The following is a 21,659-nucleotide window of genomic DNA, read 5'->3' as shown; positions in this document are numbered from 1 at the left end:
CACAAATTAAACTGTGCAAGTCATTTTCTGCAGGACCTCAGATTATCCCTGAAAATCTGCCCTATAACTATTGACAAGGTCCTACCTGCCTTCACTTGTGAGATCGGATCCAATCTTACCACAGGAAGCTGGCCAAGTGGGTCCTGTGACTGCAGTTGCACTAGGTGGAAGGGCACTAGAGGGGTGAGTATCTGTTAGCTCAAGTCCCTACACTTGTGTTCTCCTTGTCTCCAGCGGGATGGATGAAGTCGTCTTCTCCTACATCGCTAGTGTCCTGGAAGAACTAGGTTCACCAGAGTCATCCGAAGAGAACTTTGATATGGATGCCTTTGTGGAAATGATGGAGGCATATATCCCTGGCTTTGCAGAAATCAACAGGTGTGTGCCTCTAATCACCTGGGACATACATGCCACACTTCAGGAACTGGGTCTAAGTGTCTTAGTACCACAGAGCTCAGTTGTCAAATTAAGCAGCTCAGTGCTTTGGTTTAAGGATCTTCTGGTCCCAAAACTATGCAGTCATGTACGGAATCAGGCCTTTACTTGGGTATGTGATGACTAATACCAGTACAGATTGCAAGCAGGCCCCAGGCCTTCTGAGACCCCAGTTTGTTGTACTGGATTTACTATGGCACTAGCCTGCTGCACACATTGGCTTTACAGGGTCCATCTTTCTAGATCAGTGGCTCAGCAATATGGTTGTTTTGCATAGATTGGGTCACATATGCTCAGTGTAGAATTCCAGAAGCAGCTGTCTGCTGTTAGTGACTCTCACAACCCCTGCCAGGTGTGTGGGGAATACTACACAGATACTATACAGTGATTTCAGGGTGGGGGGCTTGTAGGTACCTAGATCAGCAGGAGAAGCTTGTATTGGAAGGCGACAATGCTTATGCTCCGTATGCCAATCACACTGCAACTGTCTCTTGCAGCGGGAACATTTGTGAAATGATGTTTGCCCTCTCGGAAAGGCTCAGCGAAGCTCGCAACAAAGGTAAGTTTATGATGGGCGCTCAGGCATGTGGAGGTGCATCAAGGATGTGGTTTTAGTCTTAAATTCTCTGAGGGATGGGGAGCGTCGTAGGACAATGCATTATCTTGCTATTTTAAGCTGGGATATTTAGGAGAGTCTCACATGAGAGTCTGAATCGCTTAACTTCTGATCGGATTGTCAGAGTCTTGACAGGAGTGTGTGGGAGGGTTGGTAGCTTAGAATGCACTTGTTTGTGACTGAACTAGAGGCACTTGTGTGGGAAAATCCACTTGAACAAATCCCTAGGGTTGCTGGTGATCCCAACTGCATATAAAGCGAATGCAGAGTAAGGGGAAGGTTCCCTGTACAAGGCTATTGCCCCGGAGATATCTAGAGGGGTTCTTGTGTATAGTTTGGAAACAGGATTGGACAGACCAGGTCAAATCCTCCTTCCAAAACCAGTAAGTTGGGGATTTCTCTCTGCATTCCCGTTTGCAGCATGGCTCAAGGGTTGCAAACCCAGACAGTCTATTGTACATTATACTTAGCCTGAGAGAGTCAGCTGGATTCTCTGTCATTGGCATCTGTAAATTGAGATAGGATGCCTTTCTAAAGGAACTGCTCTACCCCACCCAGGAGTTAGGGGCTGGCTGCAGGAATTTCTGGGTGAGGTTCTCTGACCTGTGCTATGCAGGAGGGCAGACATAATGGTCCCTTCTGGCCTTAGAATCTGAGAGTCAGCTGTATCAGTGCAGTAAAGCAAAGCAGTAGCTTTCTGCCTGAGAACAGATGTGTAAAATCTCTGGTGGTGAGACCCATTGGGGCAGAGGGGTTCAGATTTTGCCCAAATGAAGCCTCACTAGCATCTCATCTGGAGCCAAAAGGCCCCACATAATAGAGCAGACTGCCCTGCCCTTATCGTGCATACCGGAGAGCAGCCTACAGATAACATAATAATACACAGCGTGGCCACAGCACCCTCCAAGCTACTATCTCAAGGTGCCTCACATGCACGGGGAAGTATCATCCCCACTTTACAGATGTGGAAACTGAGGCATATACCCTCTAAATGACTTCCTCTTATCACACACAGGGAGTCTGTGTTAGAGCTGGGAGAAAAGAACCCAGGGATCCTGATTCCCAATCCAGTGCACTAACCATCTCTCCCTCCTCCCCGCACACACACGCGCGACAATGCTGGCTTCATCAAAGCAGTCCGACCACATTGCATGCTGGGCTTTACAGTGTGCAGGAGCCTTGCCTATATGTGAATTAGTTCCCAGACAACAACTGAGAGTATGTACTGATCACTTAATACAGGGATGGTGTAATTTACCCCAACCCCAGCAATACAAACCCCAGAAATTCATTTAAAAGATTAAGGTGTCACTTAAAAAAAAATCCAAACATGTTAAGGTCTGGAAACACACAGCTGAGGCACCTAAGCAACCTTAACTCTGCCCCACTGTGGGCTGTATGAATAAGGTGGCAGCCATACCTGGTTGACAGTAGTAGGAGAGCATTGGCTGGAAACCAGTCATGGAGAAAGGAATTTGTGCTGGCATACGGGACAGTAGCAACCTTGTCTTTCCCATAACGAAAGGAATAGGTAGCGGTAACCTTTACAGGATTGCTCATAAATAAATGTGCACTGTGTCTTTAAGGAAAGGTTTGCCAAAAGGCTGTGGAGAGCATGAGCAGAGCCCCTGCTGAAGAGCTGAACCAGAGCGAAGAGCAGGGGGAAGGAGCTTCTGATGAGAGGAGGCTGCATATACCAGCAGAGGGAGCCATAGCTCAGGTACTGGGATGTTGTCATAGAGAACTAGACACAGGATAGACAGAGTTGTATGCCATAGGTTACCATGGGGGTCTGGACATAATCTGACTCTGCAGGGCTCTATGTGGTGTAGGTGGCCGGAACCAGTATTCTCTCAAGATGTGACCTCAGCTTGTGTGATATTATGAGCAAGGTCTTGTCAGTTCTGGGAGGGGAAACCTCCCAGGAAAACTCAAAGGTTGCCAGAAGTGGTGTGGGCAACTCCACAGCTCGTGCTCTTCCCTCTGAGTCAGCACGGAACCAGCTCTGCAGCTGGGAGATGCTGTGCTACTTTCTGGATGGGAGGTAGCAGAGCTTCTGCCTGCTTGTCATTAAAGATCCCATGGGACTTTTCACAAAAGCCAAATTCCGACTCTGTCGGCTGCATTCTGCATCCCTAAACCCCCTCCAAGTTCTAATTTCTTATAGTCTCCATTTCCTGTCCTAAACCATCATACAGCTTCCCCTTTCCACTGGACAGGTGGCTGCATTTCAGTGGTCGGTGCCGTGGTTCCTAATGAGAGAGTTTGCAGAACTTGTTCAGAATGTTTGTACTGTGCTGGATAACAAGCACTGATTAAATACGAGCCATTGTCCTCCATCCCCTGTGTGCAATTCAGGGACAAGCCGTGCTCCAGCTGTAGAGAGCATTGCACAGCTGGTATCCCCACTGTGAGCACTTCTCTGCATACCCGGTCCCATCCCTTCTCTCTTTCCCCCTGCACTGGGGCTAGAACATGTTTACTGATGCTCTCTTCTTGCTTGGTGATTGTCACCATTTGCCACTTGCTTTATAGAAACTGTCATTGCTGCACTTCAGCATCTCTGCTGCAGCGGTAGCATGCTGTGCTTAAACCCCTCCCCGCCCCCATTCGCTGAGACTCCACACGCTGGGAGTGCCAGTTGTCAGGGCTACAGGTAAATGGGCCAGTTCCCAGAATCTCTGTCTCGGGGGGGATGGACGTGCAGCAGCACAGTAGGCAAATGAGCCAACACCCAGAAGACCTACCTTGGGGGACTGCTAATCTGCTGGCAAGAGGTAGGTCAATAATATCCAGACTCCTTGCTGCTGTGTGTGTGGGCAGGGCCTGCAAAGAGCTAAACCCATAACTAGCTCCCCAGCTTCAGGGATGAGGCTCGCACCTGCCCCTGAGGGGAGGCCTGGTTCTACTGAAGCTGTGGAAAAATATCTGGCTTACTGGAAAGCAATTTTCCTGGCCTAAAGTGCCAAGCCCCTCACTGCCCTCCAGGCTCATCCCAGGTCTCTCACCCTGACCAGGGAGCAGAAGGTGACCTGAAGGATGGGGTGGAGGTGCTCCTGGAGATGTTCCCAGCCTGCACCCTCAGCCAGGCTCAGAAGGCACTGGCCATGGTGCTGGGAAACCTGGAAGAGGCGGTGCAGTTACTGGTGGAAGAGAAGGTGGAACCTGGCCCAGGGGGCACTAACCTGAAGGTATTGTGGCCTTGACAGCAGCATCAGGGGGGAGGGTGGATTGGAGGAAGCAGTGTCCACAAATACAGCAGGGCATCACACAAGTTGAAACGTGGTTCTTTACCTCTGAAAGTGGCTGTGGGGATCTTCCATGTCCCCATAGCAAATGGAAGAGGCCAGCAGGTCTTCACCCTGTTAGCAGAGCAGTGAGATCCCACTGAGCTGGCTCCTTCTCCAGGTACAGGCTGTCCAGCCTGCTGGGCTGCCATAAGAGAGGTTGTGGCACAGGCATTCTCCTCCCCTAACGTCAACTGGCTGGCAGCCAGGGTGGCTTCTCCACACAGGGACTAGCTAACAGGATGGAATTGAACAGGCTGATTGCTTTGTAGCTCACCCACATCCTTTCCTACTCTCTAATCCCAGGAGACAGCAAGGCCCCATCAAGCACCTAAACAAGAGGACCTCAAACGATTTATCTTACAGAAGTAAGTACCAAGCAGCAAAGATCTGCTCATGTCCTTGTTGAGTGGCAAGAACGGGCTCTGATGAGGAGCTCAGGGAAAAGGTCACAAATAGAACTTGCCCACTGAGGCTACCCTACCAAACTAACCTATCCGAGAGCTTTGCTGTGTGCCGCTCTGCAGTTGGGCCATTGGTAAGGAGAGGATCCTGGCATTTCTGGGCCATGGCTAATCTCAAAATGCAGGTCCATTCAGAGAAGGGATGTGAACTCTGCTCGGGGTGTCCCTATTGATTCTTACAGCCATATTTGGTTCAGTAGGGCCTAAAGCTGCTAGCCATAAGTGCTGAAGCTGCAGCCTGCACCCGCCCAATTGGGATCTGCCCCTCAAGGCTGGTTCTTTCTGCTTCCCTCCGTCACTGCCAGTGATAAGCAACAGTTGGAATTCAGCTGGCGGGTGTGAGTAAGGCGGAACGGAACCCAGCTCACTTTCCCAGAGCCGTGCTATCTCCCAAGGGCTAACCTAGCTCCCGCTGATCTGACACAAGCTTGGTGTGATCGCGAGGGAGCAGATGAGTTGACTAAAAAGGTGCCACTTAGTCACATTTGCTAACCTCACTTTAATGGTGGCATTTGTAAGTGCAGAACCTTACCACACAACTCAAGCACAGTGATTGAGAGCAGTCCTCTAGCTGGAAATACACAGGAGCAGCTATTCTAGCTTGGGGGGAAATGACCAAGGCTGGCTGTGCCGTCACATAGTTGTATTGGCTCCAAAGTGGGAACAGAAGTAAAGAACTCATCAGTGCCGTCAGCAAGTACTTGTTCATCAGTCAAACATGGAGCGTGATGACACTTGACTCCTCAGGCCACTTTAGTAAAGGATTATAGTGCATGAAGTTTTGAAGGAGTCATCTCTGAAAGGAGAGATGCTGCCACTTCTGCACTGTGCTACCAGGAACCCACTGTCGTGTCCTTCAGCTGCATGGTGCTCAGAACACATCGTCGATGCTGCCCACCCACAGAGATTAGAAAGTAGCAAACCTGCTTCCTAAAATAGATCGGAACTTGGCCCTTACATCTCTGAGCAGCTCTTGATAGGGCAAGACTAAGGACCCAGATCCTCCAAAGTATTTAGGGGCCTAACTCCCATTTAGGAGCTAGGCACCTAAATACCTTGGTGATCTGGGCCTGCCTGAGCAAACCAAGTAGCTGGTCTGCCTTCAAGTACACTTCACACGGCCTGGGACGTCACCCCAGGTTCCAGAGACCTTTAGCTGGCTGTGCAGGATCCTGCCCATCGGAAGGATAGCACCTCTGATGCTGCAGTACCTCCTCCCTCCCACTGTTAGTCCTGGGCTCATTCCCAGTGTTCCAGATGGAAGTCGAGGGCAGCAAGTGTTGAGGTCACACTGAAAATGGGGAGGGGGTAAGGAAACGGGATGTGAATAGCCCATGATTGTCACAGTGTTGTGTGTGGCAGCTTTCACTAATGTGTTTGTTTCAGATACATGATGGTGGACAGCGAGGAGGACCAGAAAACACACAGGCCGGTGCCGCCAAAGGAGGTGAGGAGAGCCACACTCGGCATGGCTATGAGAGTCTTTGGCTGTAACGGTCTAACTACCGGTCCGCAGCAGAGTGAATCTGCCACAGTGAAACCCCCGTCCATAGAGCCTTTGGCTGGAGGGAAGGGGGAACTGGTGCAGCCAAGAGAGGTGTAAGATGGGCAGCAGGGGCTATCACTATTTACCACTTCAGCCTAATGCTGTGGTTTCCCACGAGGGGGTAGGTATACGCCAGTGGCTTCATCTTGCTTTTCTAACAGTTCTTTAAGCAAGACTCTCACAGTGTTCTCCAGCTGCTGAGTTCAGCTAGTCCTGCTCTTAAGAACGTGTGAGAGACAGAACCTAAACGTTTCAGTTGATGCCAGTTGCACCCAGGGCCAGTGCAGGGATGTGCATCCCTGTTTCGCGCCCTAGGCGAAACTTCCACCTTGCACCCCTGCCCTGAGGCGCCCCTCCCGTGGCAGCTCCCTACCCTCCACTCTGAGGCACTCACCCCTGCTCCACACATGAGCACACCGTGGCTGCTTCACTACTCCCACCTCCCAGGCTTGCAGCACCAATCAGCTTAGGCGCCACAAGCCTGGGAGGTGGGAGAAGTGAAGCAGCCATGGCATGATCGAGGAGGAGGTGGGGCAGGGATGAGCTGGGCAGGGAGTTCCCGTGCATGTCGCCCTCCCCCCCTCCTTACTTGCTGCAGGCGGCCCTCCCTGTGCTCCCCTGCCCCAGCTCCCTCCACCTAAATGCTGGCAGCGACCGGGGTGGCTGAAGATCCAGCCGCCGCGGTCGCTGCCGAAGAAAATGCCCCCTCCCCCCCCGCCAAATCCCAGCGCCCTAGGCGACCACTTAGGTCGCCTAAATGGTTCCACCGGCCCTGATTGCACCTGACCCACAGACCCACCCAGGGCTTCCATCACTTTCTGCTTCACATCAATTTCACTTCCGTCTTAGGCTCCCAAGAAACTGATCCGCTACATTGACAACCAGGTGGTGAGTACAAAGGGAGAAAGGTACAAAGACATTAAGAAGCCAGAGAGTGAGGAGATGAAGAGAACTTACATCAGCCTCAAGCCAGCCAAGAAATACAAATTCCACTGACAGACGTTCCCTCCAAGGCATCATCCTCTACCCTGCTGCCTGAGGCATGGAGGGACAGCCCTGAGGCCTTCTACACTCCTCTAACTGGAACTAACCTACCACTGGGAGTCAGCATGCTGCTGTCGGCCTCTAATTATAGCATGATGCCACAGAGGAGCCTGTTCAGCAACTCTGTTTGTGTAACCCTCCAAATTGTCCCTCCGCAGCCAGGAGCCAGCTATTGCTATGGCAGATTTGACCAGCCCTGCTGCTGTGTGTCCTGGACCTCTCTGCCATTCCTTGCATGGGGATTTTTTTATAGCTAATGTGTGGCTAGTGCAGTTCAGAGCTGTCTTTTTAAATGTGTGTGCAATAGTGTTGATTGTGACAGTTAATAAAGATGGTGTGAATCTGTGGAATTCAGACAGACCATGTCTGCTCCTGGGAAGGGTCACCAGGGTCTCATGGTTGGTTGGAGGCTCAAGTTGCAGCCTTCTCTCTCTGCCACACCCCTGCTCGGGGCATGAGATGGTGCCTGCAGATTGGCTACATGCAGCTCCTTTAGCACATTGAATGCACAGTGAATGTAAGGGCTTAGGCTGGAAACTAGGCCTGGTATTGTGAACTCCCCACACCTCTGGCAGCACAATTCCTGTTGGATCTGCAGCACCTCGTTGCGGCTAACAGCCGAAGACACCCCTAGGGGCCCTGTTATTTCAGGGCTGGAATCTGAGTGGCAGCCACCAGCCCTGTGATGGGCAGGGGACACAGCTCAGGCTGAAGCTATACTTCTGACCAAGCTCAGATGTGAACTGAATTCCCCAGCAGTAAAAACCCAGAGGTTTCGCTCTTCTCCCTGCCGTAGAAGTTGGGAATCAGGCTCTCCCTCTCCAGGGCTAGTGTCACTTTCCCCTCCAGCCCACACTTGGAGCTAGGGCTGTGACTCCTAACTCTCATTGAGCCACATGCCAAGAAAGCAGGGTAGCTGCAGTGGCACACGCAGCAAATGGTGGTACAGGCTAGCTGCGCGGACTCACAGCTGCCTGGGTCAGGGTGACTAGCCTGTGCCACTCCTGTTGGGAGATGGCCCACCCAGAGGGAGCAGAACCCTCTGGTTTCTGACAAGGTCATTCCAGCGTGCTGCAGCTATCACTGAGACGCCCTCCCCGCAGCTCAGCGAGCCCTGTCCTGGCTGGGAGGAGAGCTCATACTTCCCCTTCAGTAGGGCAGAGGTGGTCTGGTTTATTCAACAGTTCTGCAGCAAGTCCATGGCCATAGTTCCTGCACACAGTGTCCTGCTCTCTGAACAGCCGATGCCCAGCATGCTGGGCTTAGAGATTTTAAATATTGCTTAAATAATATATCCCATTTACCAGCCGACCTGGCCCTGCCGGGACGTGTTCAGCACCATGGTGCTGCTGAGAGTGCCTCTTGCTTTTCAAACCACTGCAAAGGGCTGCTGCTTCCCCCAGGAGGCAGTGAGGGAGCCCCATTACAAACACAGCAGTGGCTAAAGAGCTCCAAGGGGGCGGGAGGTAGAGGGAGGTCAGAGAGCCCCATCAAGACCAGCCACACTGATGGGACTGACTGCTCCCTCTGAGTCTCAGCAGCAGTTTCTTACAGCACCCTCCGGGAGGCAGAGGCCAGCTGTCCCCCTCCTCTAGATCTGAAGGTTAATGAAGGGGGCGAATCCAACCCCGTCCTGCAGGAGAACAAGGGCCCTCTGCAGCGGCAGCTCCACATCCAGCTCCACCCCACGGCCACGGAGGATGCTCAGGCTGGACTCGGCCACCTTGTGACAGTGTTTCACCTTCAGCGAGCGCAGCTTGGCGCAGTACTCGGCCAGGACCCTGCCAAGAGAGAGCGCAGGCTGGAGGCCACAGCTCCTGCTCCAAGAACCCCCTGCCCTGTTACTGGAAGATGAATCTGTGTGACACCCAATACCCCTATCCCATGGGAGGAGGGCCTTGCCTTGGCATAGAGCATGTGCAGGAGATGATAATCTGGTGATCAGCTCAATCCTGATCCCTCTCTATGGTGTCCCAGAGAGTTTACTGTAGCCAAGCCCACATCGGTGCATCTAGTATCTACACTGTCCTCTAGGGCCTGGCAGCAGCCTTCCCCAGCAGCACAGAGCTCCCACTGCACCCAGCACCACAGAAGCAAGCAAGGAAGAGACCCTGCCTCCCTTCTCTCTGATCTCCATCCCCCGCTCTGATCCCACATGGAGGGCCCCCACCCTGTATTCACAGTTAAGCAAACTTGGTACCTAATGGACTCGTTCTTGACTCGCAGACACCCGGTGAGGTCCAGGTGCTCCAGCTCACGGCAGCACTTGGCAATCTCCTCCACTGCCGTGTCGCCCACATTGGCATTGACAGCCAGAGAGAGGGACTTCAGCCTGCTGCACTTCTGCACCAGGTAGCAGATGGCTTCATCCTTCAGCTGGCGACAGGCCGTCAGGTCCAGGGACTCAAGTCCCTTGCAGTGGTCAGCCAGGCTGCGCAGAGAGAGGCTATCCACCCACTCACAGTGAGCCAGGGAGAGACAGCGCATGTTGGGGCAGCTCAGCGAGATGGCCACCAGGGCATGCCGGCTCAGCTGCAGGCAGCTGCTCAGCTGGATCTCCTGCAGGTGGTGGTTCTGGCCAATCACAGGAAGCAGCTCCTTGTCAGTCAGCCAATCAGAGCAGTTCTGGAGCGCTAAATGTTGCAGGACTTCATTGTCTTTCAGAAGGTTACAGAAAGCAGCTTTGGGGAGATGAGGGCCAACCTGCGTTGGGAGAACAGAGAAGGAGACCTCCAGTGTTTCAACACTGCCCTGACTCTTCGTTTCTCTCCCCCACCAGTCTCTTCCTTGCACCAGAGACATTAAAGAGCCAGAGGAGACCTGGTAGGTCACCAAATCTACCTCCCGCCCCACCAGGGTTGCAGCACATCCTGCAGCTTCTTCTCCACTTCAGTGGCCCAAATGATGGGGCTCCCACAACTTCCCTTAAGAGACCAATCCACAGTATGAGAATTCTTGCCATCAAGAAGTTATTCCAGCTCTTCAATCCAAAGTTACCTCCTCTTAATGCCTTTGCATTGCTTCTGTTTCTAAATCCTTGCCTCTCTGCATTCTCCAGCTGTAAACACTTGCAGACAGTCCTGCCCCTCTTAATCAGTGCTAGGGCAAGCAATGCCCATTCTGCTCTTTTTTTAAGTTTTTCCCAGCCAGTCACTCCTTCCATTCAATCTCTTCTAAGCTGTGCAAGTCCCCATGTGAACGCACGTCTTTTGAATAACTGTGACTCAAGTAAATTTAGCCACAGTTAGTAACAAACTGAATTTAACTAAATCCACTTGAGCCAGTGCTACTCTAATAAGTATGTTCACTCAGACCTGCACTAAAATAACTCCACTGGTTTTATTTGTAACTGGTTTAACATCCACCTCTTACTATTTCTGTGCTGATTTGTGCATAGACCAGCTCTTCACTGAGGCCCAACCTATAATCTCCCGTGTTTCCTACTCAGCAGGAAGAGCCGTCCCTGCAGTCAGTCCCCTGTACCACCTTTCCAGTAAGGCTGGAAGAACACTTGGCTTGGTGAGTTCCAGCCCCTGAGGCTGGACACACCTGCACACATTGTATTTCCATCCCCCCGCCTCAAGGAACCAGACCCATTGAGATGACATATTCCAAACACAGCTGCATGCATCATTCCCACCCGCTTCCACACCTGGGCAAAACAGAGAGTGTGTCCCATTCCCAGCCTAGGGCCTCTCTGCTCCCGCCCTGCTGGTGCTTGGATAGGGCCATGGGAGGGGCTTCTGGTTTCATCATTCCTGTCAGCCTAATGGCCTATTATTAACAAACAAAAATCTGCTCACTGCTGACACTTAAATCACTCCTGTCAGGCCCTGAAAGCATTTGGGGGGGGGGGGGCAGTGAGGGAGGGCATTAACCAGAGCAAATAATCTCACTGTGATTTGCCTCACTCCCTTCCACTTAGCCTGACTTTCCCATTGTAGGTTCTTCTCACAGGTAACAGCTCTCCCCAGCACCAAGTGTAGAACTGTCCCATACCTGGCTAGAGTCAAAGCAGCGCATGTTGGCCAAGTACAGCTGAATGAGAGTCTGGAATGGCTTGCTGACCCTTTGCAGGCTCAGGAGTTGTCGCAGCGGCAGATGGCAGAGGATGTGTGGCACCAGAATGTCCTCCCAGGGCAAGTCCAGGAGGTGGCCCCTGAAGGAAAAGTAAAGGCAGGTAAACTCTGGGGAGCCAGTTAGACCCTGTTTCTAGTAAAAGCCCAAACTGTTTCATGACAGTGGCTGGGCAGCAGCCAACCATTACATCGAGAAAACAAGCTGCCAGAAGGAGAAACTAGTTGCTAGAGCCTGTTGTTAGCAGACTCCCAGCTTGGGGCTGGATTTGCTCTCTTGTGAAGCTTCCCAGGGGTTCTCAGATGTGCTCCCACTCCAGTCAAGCCCTCCATCCTTCAGGCTGTCAAAAAGACCTGATTCCCAGCTGCTGGGCAGGTGTTCTCTCGACAGTGAGGAGAGTAAGCTGCAGTGTGAGGCCAACTGCACACAGCCAGTCTTTTTAGCTCCTATTCTGTCGCACACCCAATCCTTCCCATTCAAGATCTAACCAGACAGGTGGTCTGCAGTGGGGGCAGCCAGTGTTATGTGAAAATGGGGGGGAGGGGCTGTCATGCAGGCCCTGGCACTATGTAAGTGGCTCTGCTGTGGCAGAACAGAGCCCAGCACCCTCTGATGAGGTGCAGAGGGAACAAGAAACATATCATACATCAGAAGCAGCCTCCAGGGGGGAGAAAATACATTTTCTGCTTCTGAAGTTTTGTCTTTTTTTTTTTTTTATAAAGGGAGTGAAACATGGAGCAGTAATTAGATTTCCGTGCTTTAAAAGACAGAGCTAGAGCAACTGCCTCAGCATGGCAGTCAGGCAGTAACTCTTCTAGCTACCAGTGCAAGTGCCTCTTTGCAAACTAATTCCAGCAGCAGAGAAGGTAATTGGGGAGTCACTTCCACCCAGAGCCGGTAAATACACACTCCCCAGTCCAGCCGCGTCAGCACCCCTCCCCATCGTCCTGCTCATCACTGAGCTTTCAACGCAGGGAAAGCTACAGAGAGAGGGTGTCACCTGCAGAGGCAGCTGTGGCGGGGGCTGGTGATGGAATAGGAAGCCTCCCATTGCTAGGGCACCAGCAAAAAATGACCCACTTCCTGCCCAGCAGCTGCGAGGGAGCTTTGGACCAGGGCAGCCAGGTGGGCTCCCGTGCACGTAGCAAGCCAGCAGCACTAAGTGCTCTCCTGCCAGTCTAGGCAGAGAGACCAAGCCCTGCATGGGTCACAGAGACCAGCTCCCTGCCAGCAGCGCGGGCCCCATGCAAGGGTGAAAGCGCCATGGCAGGGGCTGCTCTGGCCGTTTAAATACCACCTGCCTCCAGGGGCACTGCCCGCTCCGACCCGGCACAGCCGGGGACACCCACCCCCGAGCTGGGCACAGCTGGGGGCGCTACCTGCCGCCCCCCCCCCAAGCCGGGCACAGCTGGGGGCGCTGCCTGCCGCCCCCCCCCCAAGCCGGGCACAGCTGGGGGCGCTGCCTGCCGCCCCCCCCCAAGCCGGGCACAGCTGGGGGCGCTGCCTGCCGCCCCCCCCCCCAAGCCGGGCACAGCTGGGGGCGCTGCCTGCCGCCCCCCCCCCAAGCCGGGCACAGCTGGGGGCGCTGCCTGCCCCCCCCCCCAGCCGGGCACAGCTGGGGACGCTGCCTGCCCCCCCCCCCAAGCCGGGCACAGCTGGGGGCGCTGCCTGCCCCTCCCAAGCCGGGCACAGCTGGGGGCGCTGCCTTGCCCCCCCCCCCCAGCCGGGCACAGCTGGGGGCGCTGCCTGCCCCCCCCAGCCGGGCACATCTGCTGGTACCTGGGGCAGGGCCGAGTCTCCCCTGGCAGCTCCATGGGGTTCTGGTCCAATCTTCGCCAGCCGGCTGGCTCGTTTACCCCGCCCCTCGCGATGACGTGTCAATGGCGCCGGGCGCCAGATAAACATATCATGCACCGGCATACGCTCAGCGGGGCGGAAATGCGGTGCCCCCTCCGACAGACCAACTCAATCGAGCGCTACAGCGTCGACCCGTCCGTTCTCTGACGTGTTCTGTCCGGCTGGACCTACCGACCCGGAGAAAAACGATCCGGTCTAGGCCTGGCGGGGGTCCAGCCCCGGGGCAAGGGGAGACTGAATCTGGCCCTCTTCCAAGGCCTGCCTCGTCTGGAGGCGGCTCACCCGGGGCTGAGCCCCGTCCCTAGTCTTGGGGGCAGAAAGTTTGTGTATCAACCCATAGGGCTAGTCCAGCCTGTCTGTGGCTGTGATCCTGGCCAGGCTTCCCAGCAAAGTGGGGTCCAGGCATTGGAGGGGAGACCACGAGAGAGATCACGTGCTGCAGGGAGGCCTAGGGGGCGCTCTCCCTGCCGAGCACCCTGGCTGGGCGGCAGTGGAGGTGGACCCTCTCCAGGGATGGCCATACTGGGGGTCCAGGGGGCAGCTGGGGGTTTCTGGTGTATGGTGAGATATTTTTATTATTGAACATTTATACTCAGCAGCACCCAGAGGCCAGCCAGCATGATCCCCAGTGCTGGGTGATAAACAGATGTTACACTGTCCGCATCCTGGGTCAGGCACCAGTAGGGAGGATCAGACCTGGGACCTCTGGATCTTAAAGCACGAGTCTCTGCTGTGGGATCCGAAAAGCTCAGCTCTGTTTGCCAAGGCAGGAGCAGGCTCGTCACCTGTCTGTGGCTGTCACCACAAGAGGTGGAGAGAGCACCACATTGGGTGGGCTACAGAACATATTCTGAGAGGCAGTCCCTGCTCCTGTAGAGCTTTCTGTCTAAACTGGCAGATTACCCCCCACTGGCTTGCTCAGATCCCCCACGGGGTCACTTGGTTGCCTGCTACCCTAACAAACCCTGTTGTACAGAGCTGCTGGTACAGACACTCCTCCCTGGAGGCAGCCACACTTTCAAGCTAGCTGTGGGGTCCCATACACGCAGTCTGTGAGATGCCTGTGGACCTTGCAGGATGACAGGCCTGTGAGAGGCAATAATGTTAGTTAGTCATAGTTTATAGCCAATGTGACAGGTGGCTCAGGAGGAGAAGTCAGAAACACCTGAGTACTGGGACACTGACTCACCCAGGGACCTTGGCCAAGTCCTCTGACTACCCAATGCCTCAGTTTCCCAATCTTTAACATGGAGGTGACAAGCCCGGTTTCCCCATTTGCTGCTCACAATGACTTCAAGAGGGGGGAAGAGGAGAAACACCTGGGGCAACGGGGCTTGGTGAGATCGGAGAAAAAGAAGGGCCATGATTGTGCAGGGGGCAAATAAGGGGAGTAAGACAAAATAATCCCAGGATTGGGGGCAGGGAGAGAAGCCAAGTGTTTTACTACAGAGTGGGGGGAGATCAGTGTCTCTTGGGGCTCTGTGTTCAATTTGCTGATGCTGTTAATTACAAAGAGACCCAGAACTAAAACCTCTCCCAGAGAAATTACCCACCCCCTGAAACAGAGGTGGCGGAGGAGGAAACAGGAGTGTATCCCAGCTGCAGACAGAAATGAAACTGGAGCCACAAGGTCAGTCCCAGCTCCAGGGCAGTGAGGGGACAGGGAGCTTGTCTCCCTTGAGTTGGGAGGGTACTGTGGACAAAGTGGGGAACAAGGGATTCCCCACTCACAATGGGTGTGTTCACTCCTATTTCCTGGCAGGTGGCTGAGCTGCCCAGGCCTGACCTAGCCCCAGTGCTCTACCCAGAGCCAGATAGATCTCTGGGCCTGGAGCAGGAAGCTGGGCAGTGGGGTTTGCCAGCCTGCAAGTAGCTGCTGAGTGCAAGGACTGGGGACCTTATGGAGAATAAGGATCCCCTGAGGCAGTGGTGCTGGGTTAATCTGGGCCAATGGGGCCCGGGACGAATCCATTTGAATTTAATTGTGTGGGTGGATGTGTACATGTGGGCCACCCCCCGCGCCTCTGCGGGGGATCAGAGTTGGAGCACTGGGGCTTCTCCTACCCCACCCAGCGCTTCTTCTGGAGACCAGGGTTGGGGGCTTCCCCTGCTGCCCCCGGCTTCTGCCAAGGCCACAGGGTGCTGGGCTTCCACCACTGCACCCACCCTGCCCACCTGGTGCTGCTGCCTGGGAGCAGGGTTGAGGTGCCGGAGCTTTCCCTGCCCCGCTCGCCCAGTGGCTGGGGTTCCAGGGCCCCTCAGTTGACCAAGGCCCCTGGGCACAGGCCCAGTGGCTAATCCACTGCTGCCTGGGGGTGGGGGAGGGAGTGTTGGAGTAGGGCAGACGTTGATGCAGCATGTGGCTATTTTGATCTGAGACTTGGTACCAGTGAATAAATAGGATTCACCATTTAGCAGATGAGGGATTAAGGCACCTTCTGGCGAGTCAATAGACTCAGGCGGGATCACTGAGCAGCTGGCGCTGACCGAGACTGTGCTGGCACAGCTCTCTCCAGGGACATGCACTAGCCTTAGAGCAGGTGCCCTATGCGCACTGTCTCCCTCCTCCAGCCAGGACAGGCACCACCTGTTCATACTTGGAGGCATCTCCTGAAATAACCAGGGAGTGAGTCCCATCAGGTGCCAGACAGGCTGGAGGAGATTGTTCCAGCCCATGCTAGCCAGACCACCAGGCTGCCCTGAGCTCAGCCCAGCTCTCACAGTGAGTCACTCCTGGGCATGACCTGAGAAGGGGCCCTGAGGTTCCCAAAGTGAATCCCCCACAGTGCTTGATAGAATATCCAGTGAGGAATCAGCTTCCTGCTTGCTCAGCTCAGCAGCCTTGGGGCATCTCACCCAGGGAGCGTCTCATACCCGTGTTGCTGGCAGTCTGGAACCTTTCAGGCCCATCACAGTGTGTCCTGGCAACCTCCTCTTTGCCCCTATTCTGCCCTGGGCTGCTGAGATCCCCTGGAATTCGCATGCAGATTCACCGCTGGGGGCTGGAGGCAGGGTGTTCTCAGTGGAGTGCTTGTGTAACCTGCAGAGCAGTGCGTATGATGGGTCCCTCTTTATGCCTGGTCCAAGGAGGATGTGACTCTGATACAGCACCGGCTAGGGATCTGTAGCAACTCATGCTCTTTACTTTGGAGATTCCTGCTTCAATCCCTGGTGCCTCCCCATTCCCGTGGGCCTGAGGGTTTCTTCATCCTTGGCACAAACTTAAGACCTGTCTATTCAGCTGAGTTTTTCCTTGGGGTGAGGTTTGAAGGGGAAGGGTTTCCATCATTTGTGGGCGGATCTAATCTCTATCTAATCTGGCATCTAAAGAGCACCTCTTTGCCATGGGGTCTGAGGCTGCTGGGAAGGTGATCAGGAATGTTCAACATGGATTCACCAAGGACAAGTCATGCCTGACCAACCTGATTACCTTCTATGATGCTACTCTGAAACCTATGATAAGATAGTTTCTTGGTTTCTTTGCAGCCATTCTGAAGGGAAAATGGGCCCTTTTCCAAAGGAATGTCTGTAAATAGTCCAGGCAAAGAGACAATCTGATTGAAATAATTCGACTATGGATAATTTAGTCAAATTTGCTAAAAAAACATAAGGAGGTTCTACTGGAACTTAACTGCCCCAAATGTATAAAGTGAATGTAATCTATGTAAAGCTATATAAAAACAGAGTAGTGTAAAATGAATGATAAGATAACTGGCTCTGTGGATATGGGGAAAGCAGTGGACGTGATATACCTTGACTTTAGCAAAGCTTTTGATACGGTCTCCCACCATATTCTTGCCAGCAAGTTAAAGTATGGATTGGATGAATGGACTATAAGGTGGACAGAAAGCTGGCAAAATTGTCAGGCTCAACAGGTAGTGATCAATGGCTCTGTGTCTAGGTGGCAGCTGGTATCAAGCGGAGTGCCCCAGGGATCGGTCCTGGGGCCAGTTTTGTTCAACATCTTTACTGATAATGGGATAGATTACATGCTCAGCAGGGACACTAAGCTGTGGGGAGAGGTAGATATACTGGAGAGTAGGGATAGGGTCAGAGTGACCTAGACAAATTGGAGGATTGGGCCAAAAGAAATCAGATGAGGTTCAGCAAGGACAAGTGCAGAGTCCTGCACTTAGGAAGGAAAAATCTCATGTACCGCCACAGGCTGGGGACCACCTGGCTAAGCAGCAGTTCTTCTTCGAATGATTGCTCATATCCATTCCAGTTAGGTGCGCGTGCATGTTTGTCGGAAACTTTTTACCCTAGCAACTCCAGTGGGCCGGCAGGTCGCCCCCTAGAGTGGCGCCGCCATGGCACTTGATATATACCGCTGCCGGCCCACCCGCTCCTCAGTTCCTTCTTACCGCCGTGTCGGTCGTTGGAACTGCGGAGCACGGCATTGCTGTCCTCCACGTCCCTAGCTCTCCTTCGTTTTACAGTTCATAGTTGTAATTAGTAGTAAATAGTTGTTAAGTAAAGTTAGTTAATTAGTGTATTGTAAATAGTTGTAAATATTTGTTAGCAGGTTGGGGCCGTAGCCCTTCCCGGCACCCGGCACCGGGCCCATGCCTGGTTCGCCGGGCTTCAAACAATGCGCGGCCTGTAAGAAGCCAATGCCGACCAGCGATCACCACGACGCGTGCCTAAAGTGCCTGGGGGAATCGCACATCTCAGACAAGTGCCGCATTTGCAAGGCTTTTAAGCCTAGGACAAAAAAGGAGAGAGACCAGAGGTTGAGGACTCTCCTTATGGAAGCAGCACTCAACCCGGCAGCTTCGCAGACCGTCGCCTCTACACCGGCACCGGACCGTGCCGGCACCGGAAAGACACCCCGGCACCATCCTTCCCCAGCACCGGGACCCGAAGCAAGGCCCTTGAAGTCTGCGACTCCATCCAGGCAGATTTGAGTGGAATGCCTGGCACCTACCTCGGCTGCGGCACCACTGGCAGGGATCCCGTCGACTCCAGGCCCGGAGGATCCGTCGAGTCCGGTCCCTCCTAGCTCCCCCATAAGATCTGGGGTTGAGCTATTGGTCCCATCGACGCCAGAGACTTTTGCTTCAGCACGGGACCTGATCGCTCTTACAGAGCCAACTCAGCCTCCACCCCCGGTACCCCCGGTGCGGGTTGTGTCCAGAGGCAAGCCGACGATGAGAGTGCCATCTCGGGACTCACGTTCGCTGTCGAGGCCCCGTCACCGTGGACACTCCCGATCCCGGCGTCGCTCGCAGTCCCGGCACTGCTCCCCTCGGCGGTACCGGTCGCACTCGCGGCGCCGGTCATCCTCCAAACAGTCCCGGTCTGGTTCAAGTCACCAATACCAGCACCGGGACTCTAGGAGCCGTTCCCGCCGGCGATCAACTCCCCGGTCGACCTCCCAGCACCAAGCTGGTGGCAGGTCCTGGTCCCGGTCGACCTCCCGGCACCGTGTCGGTGGCAGGTCCTGGTACCAATCCCGGCACTGAGTTGGCAGCAGGTACCGGTCCCGCTCCCGGCACCGAGTCCAAGGCAGGCCCCAGTCCCGATCCCAGCACCGGTATGATTCCCGGTACCGGTCCCCGGCACCAAGAACATCTTCGGCGTCAGGACGAAGGGATTCCTATCAGCCGTGTTCGGCCCCTCCATGGCCTTCCAGACAGCCGTCTGTGTCGTCACAGGCAGACAGTGTTTCTGCGCTGGACACAGTCAGGCACACGACCCTTTTTCAGGACCCTCCTCCGCAGGACCAGGGACCGCAGCAGTGGGGGTTCTGGACACCCTGGGCGTACCACCAAGCCCAGGGCCCCCAGCAACTTCCTCCTAGGCCTGCGACGGCTGAGCACAGGGCGCCGGAGGCATTGCTGTCTCGCCCCCTCCCTCTCTGGATGGGGAGGACAGGTCCAAACAGCAGGACCCTGAGCTCCCTCCGGAGTCAGAGGCGCGGGCTCAGACAGACCCCCCTATGGACACTCTCTTGCCAGGGGTCTCCTCATCATCTTCTCCCGATGAGGCAGTGGCAGGCACTTCTTCCACCAGCCCTCCCCCACTCGACCTCAGGGCGCACCAGGACCTCCTCAGGCCCGTGGCACAGAACTTAAACCTGCAAACTGAGGAGGTCTCTGAGATCGAAGATCCCGTGGTGAGCATCCTTTCCTCAGATGCTCCCACCAGGGTCGCCCTGCCCTTTATTCGAACTATCCAGGCCAACGTCAATACGATCTGGCAATCACCGGCCTCCATCCCCCCTGCTGCACGAGGCATGGAGCGGAAGTCCATGCCCCCTCTAGGGGCTATGAGTACCTCCATGTTCACCCGACACCGTGCTCCCTCGTAGTAAGTCGGTGAACGAGAGGGAGCGTCATGGACAAGAGGCCCCAGCTCCCAAGTCCAAGGAGGCCAGGCGTATGGACCTCCTCGGCCGCAAGGTCTATTCAGCGGGGGCCCTTCAGCTCAGGGTTTCCAACCAGCAAGCCCTCCTTAGCCGCTACGCCTTTAACTCTTGGGTGGCAGCGGATAAGTTTAAGGAGCTGTTGCCACAGGAGGCGCGTCAAGAATTTGCGGCAATTCTTGACGAGGGCAAGAAGGTCTCAAGAACCTCGTTGCAGGCCTCCTTGGACGCAGCAGACTCGGCCGCTCGTACCCTCGCCTCAGGGGTTACAATGCGCCGCATCTCCTGGCTTCAGGTTTCTGGCCTTCCACCGGAGCTCCAATATACCATCCAGGACCTCCCGTTCGAAGGCCAGGGCCTGTTCTCGGAGAAGACAGACCCCAGACTAAAAAGTCTGAAGGACAATCGGGTCATCATGCGCTCCCTTGGGATGCACACGCCCGGGACACAATGCAGACCCTTCCGGCTGCAACAACAGCAGCAGCGCCGGACATACCCCCAGTTCCGCCAGCAGCAGGACCTCAATAGGCGCTGCAGCAGAAATGGCAGGCGCAGACAGTCGGGGAACCAACAGGGGCAGAACCAGAGCTCCTCCAAAGCCCCACCTGGGCCGAAACTTTCGTTTTGAAGGTGCGCCCGAGGGCGCGGTACCAGTTTCCCCCACGGATCCTTCCCCCCCGTTTTCCAACCGCCTTTCGTTTTTCCTCCAGGCGTGGACCCAAATAACATCCGACCGCTGGGTCTTACGCACTGTGCAGATGGGATACCGTCTGCAGTTTACGTCTTTCCCTCCCTCTCGCTCCCCACCCTCGTCCCTCTTCAGGGACCCCTCTCACGAGCAATTCCTCCGCCAGGAGGTGCAGACACTCCTCGACAAAGGAGCCATAGAGGCGGTTCCAGAGAACGACAAGGGCAAGGGGTTTTATTCCCGCTACTTCCTCATCCCCAAGGCCAAGGGAGGCCTCAGACCTATCCTCGACCTGCGGGAACTCAACAAACATCTGGTGAAGTTGAAGTTCCGCATGGTATCCCTGGGGACCATTATCCCATCTCTGGATCCTGGAGACTGGTACGCCGCCCTCGACATGCAGGACACTTACTTTCATATCGCCATACTGCCACAACACAGACGTTTCCTTCGGTTCGTGGTCGACCGCCATCATTACCAATTTGCAGTCCTCCCGTTTGGCCTCTCTATGGCCCCGAGGGTATTCACCAAATGCATGGCTGTCGTTGTCGCACATCTTCGGCGCAGTCGCATTCACGTGTTCCCTTACCTCGACGATTGGCTGCTTCGGGGCACATCAGAGCTGCAGGTCCGCAGCCACGTCCGCAGGATCACCGGCCTCTTTACTACCTTGGGCCTCATTATCAACGTGGACAAGTCCACTCTGCTCCCCACGCAGAGGATAGAGTTCATCGGGGCCGTTCTGGACTCCACCTTGGCCAGGGCCCTTCTGCCGTTGCCCAGGTTCCAGTCGCTGTCGGCCATCATTCAGTGCTTGCAGGCGGCCCCCCTGACCTCTATAAGGACATTCCTAACCCTTTTAGGCCACATGGCGGCCTGCACGTTTGTGACAGGTTATGCGCGGCTCCGCATGAGGCCCCTCCAATCTTGGCTCATCGCGCAGTACCGGCCGGCCAGACATTCGCTGGACACGGTTGTCACCATCCCCCAGGGAGTATTGGATTCCCTCCGCTGGTGGCTAGACCAGTCCGTCGTGTGTGCAGGGCTCCCCTTTCATCCGCCTCAACCCTCGGTGTCCCTAACAACGGATGCCTCAGATCTCGGCTGGGGGCCCACCTGGGAACCCTGAGGACACAGGGCCTGTGGTCCCCTCAGGAGGTGGATCTACACATCAACATGCGGGAGTTGAGAGCGATCCGTCTTGCTTGTCAAACGTTCTCCCATCAGCTTCGAGGTCGTTGTGTCGCGGTGTTCACCGACAACACGACGACCATGTAC

At 54.8% G+C, this 21,659-nt stretch overlaps 2 protein-coding genes across 7 annotated transcripts in view; one reads left to right on the top strand and one right to left on the bottom strand.

Annotated features, from left to right (window-relative positions):
* The window catches only part of CUEDC2 (CUE domain containing 2), a 30,978-nt gene extending 23,232 nt beyond the window's left edge, over window positions 1-7,746 (top strand). For all 6 annotated transcript variants that reach the window (XM_030568740.1, XM_030568739.1, XM_030568737.1 and 3 more), the window contains 7 exons: window positions 235-378; window positions 933-994; window positions 2,638-2,771; window positions 4,069-4,242; window positions 4,645-4,706; window positions 6,189-6,249; window positions 7,198-7,746. In XM_030568740.1, coding sequence (XP_030424600.1) covers window positions 235-378; window positions 933-994; window positions 2,638-2,771; window positions 4,069-4,242; window positions 4,645-4,706; window positions 6,189-6,249; window positions 7,198-7,344 — 784 coding nt within the window. In that variant the 3' untranslated portion in view covers window positions 7,345-7,746. The remainder of the gene's footprint in view (window positions 1-234; window positions 379-932; window positions 995-2,637; window positions 2,772-4,068; window positions 4,243-4,644; window positions 4,707-6,188; window positions 6,250-7,197) is intronic.
* A 794-nt stretch (window positions 7,747-8,540) lies between these two features.
* FBXL15 (F-box and leucine rich repeat protein 15) lies at window positions 8,541-13,332 on the bottom strand. Its single transcript, XM_030568734.1, has 4 exons — window positions 13,249-13,332; window positions 11,392-11,551; window positions 9,593-10,095; window positions 8,541-9,173 (listed from the first exon to the last, which is right to left on the bottom strand). Exons 1-4 carry the CDS (start codon window positions 13,281-13,283, stop codon window positions 8,984-8,986), a joined length of 888 nt encoding a protein of 295 aa, XP_030424594.1. The 5' UTR covers window positions 13,284-13,332; the 3' UTR covers window positions 8,541-8,983.
* Window positions 13,333-21,659: the final 8,327 nt, after the last annotated feature.

Source organism: Gopherus evgoodei, chromosome 7, assembly GCF_007399415.2.
Source record: "Gopherus evgoodei ecotype Sinaloan lineage chromosome 7, rGopEvg1_v1.p, whole genome shotgun sequence".
Lineage (NCBI taxonomy): Eukaryota > Metazoa > Chordata > Testudines > Testudinidae > Gopherus > Gopherus evgoodei.
Note: the sequence above shows the minus strand (reverse complement) of the source record. Positions and strands in the feature narration are given on the sequence as shown.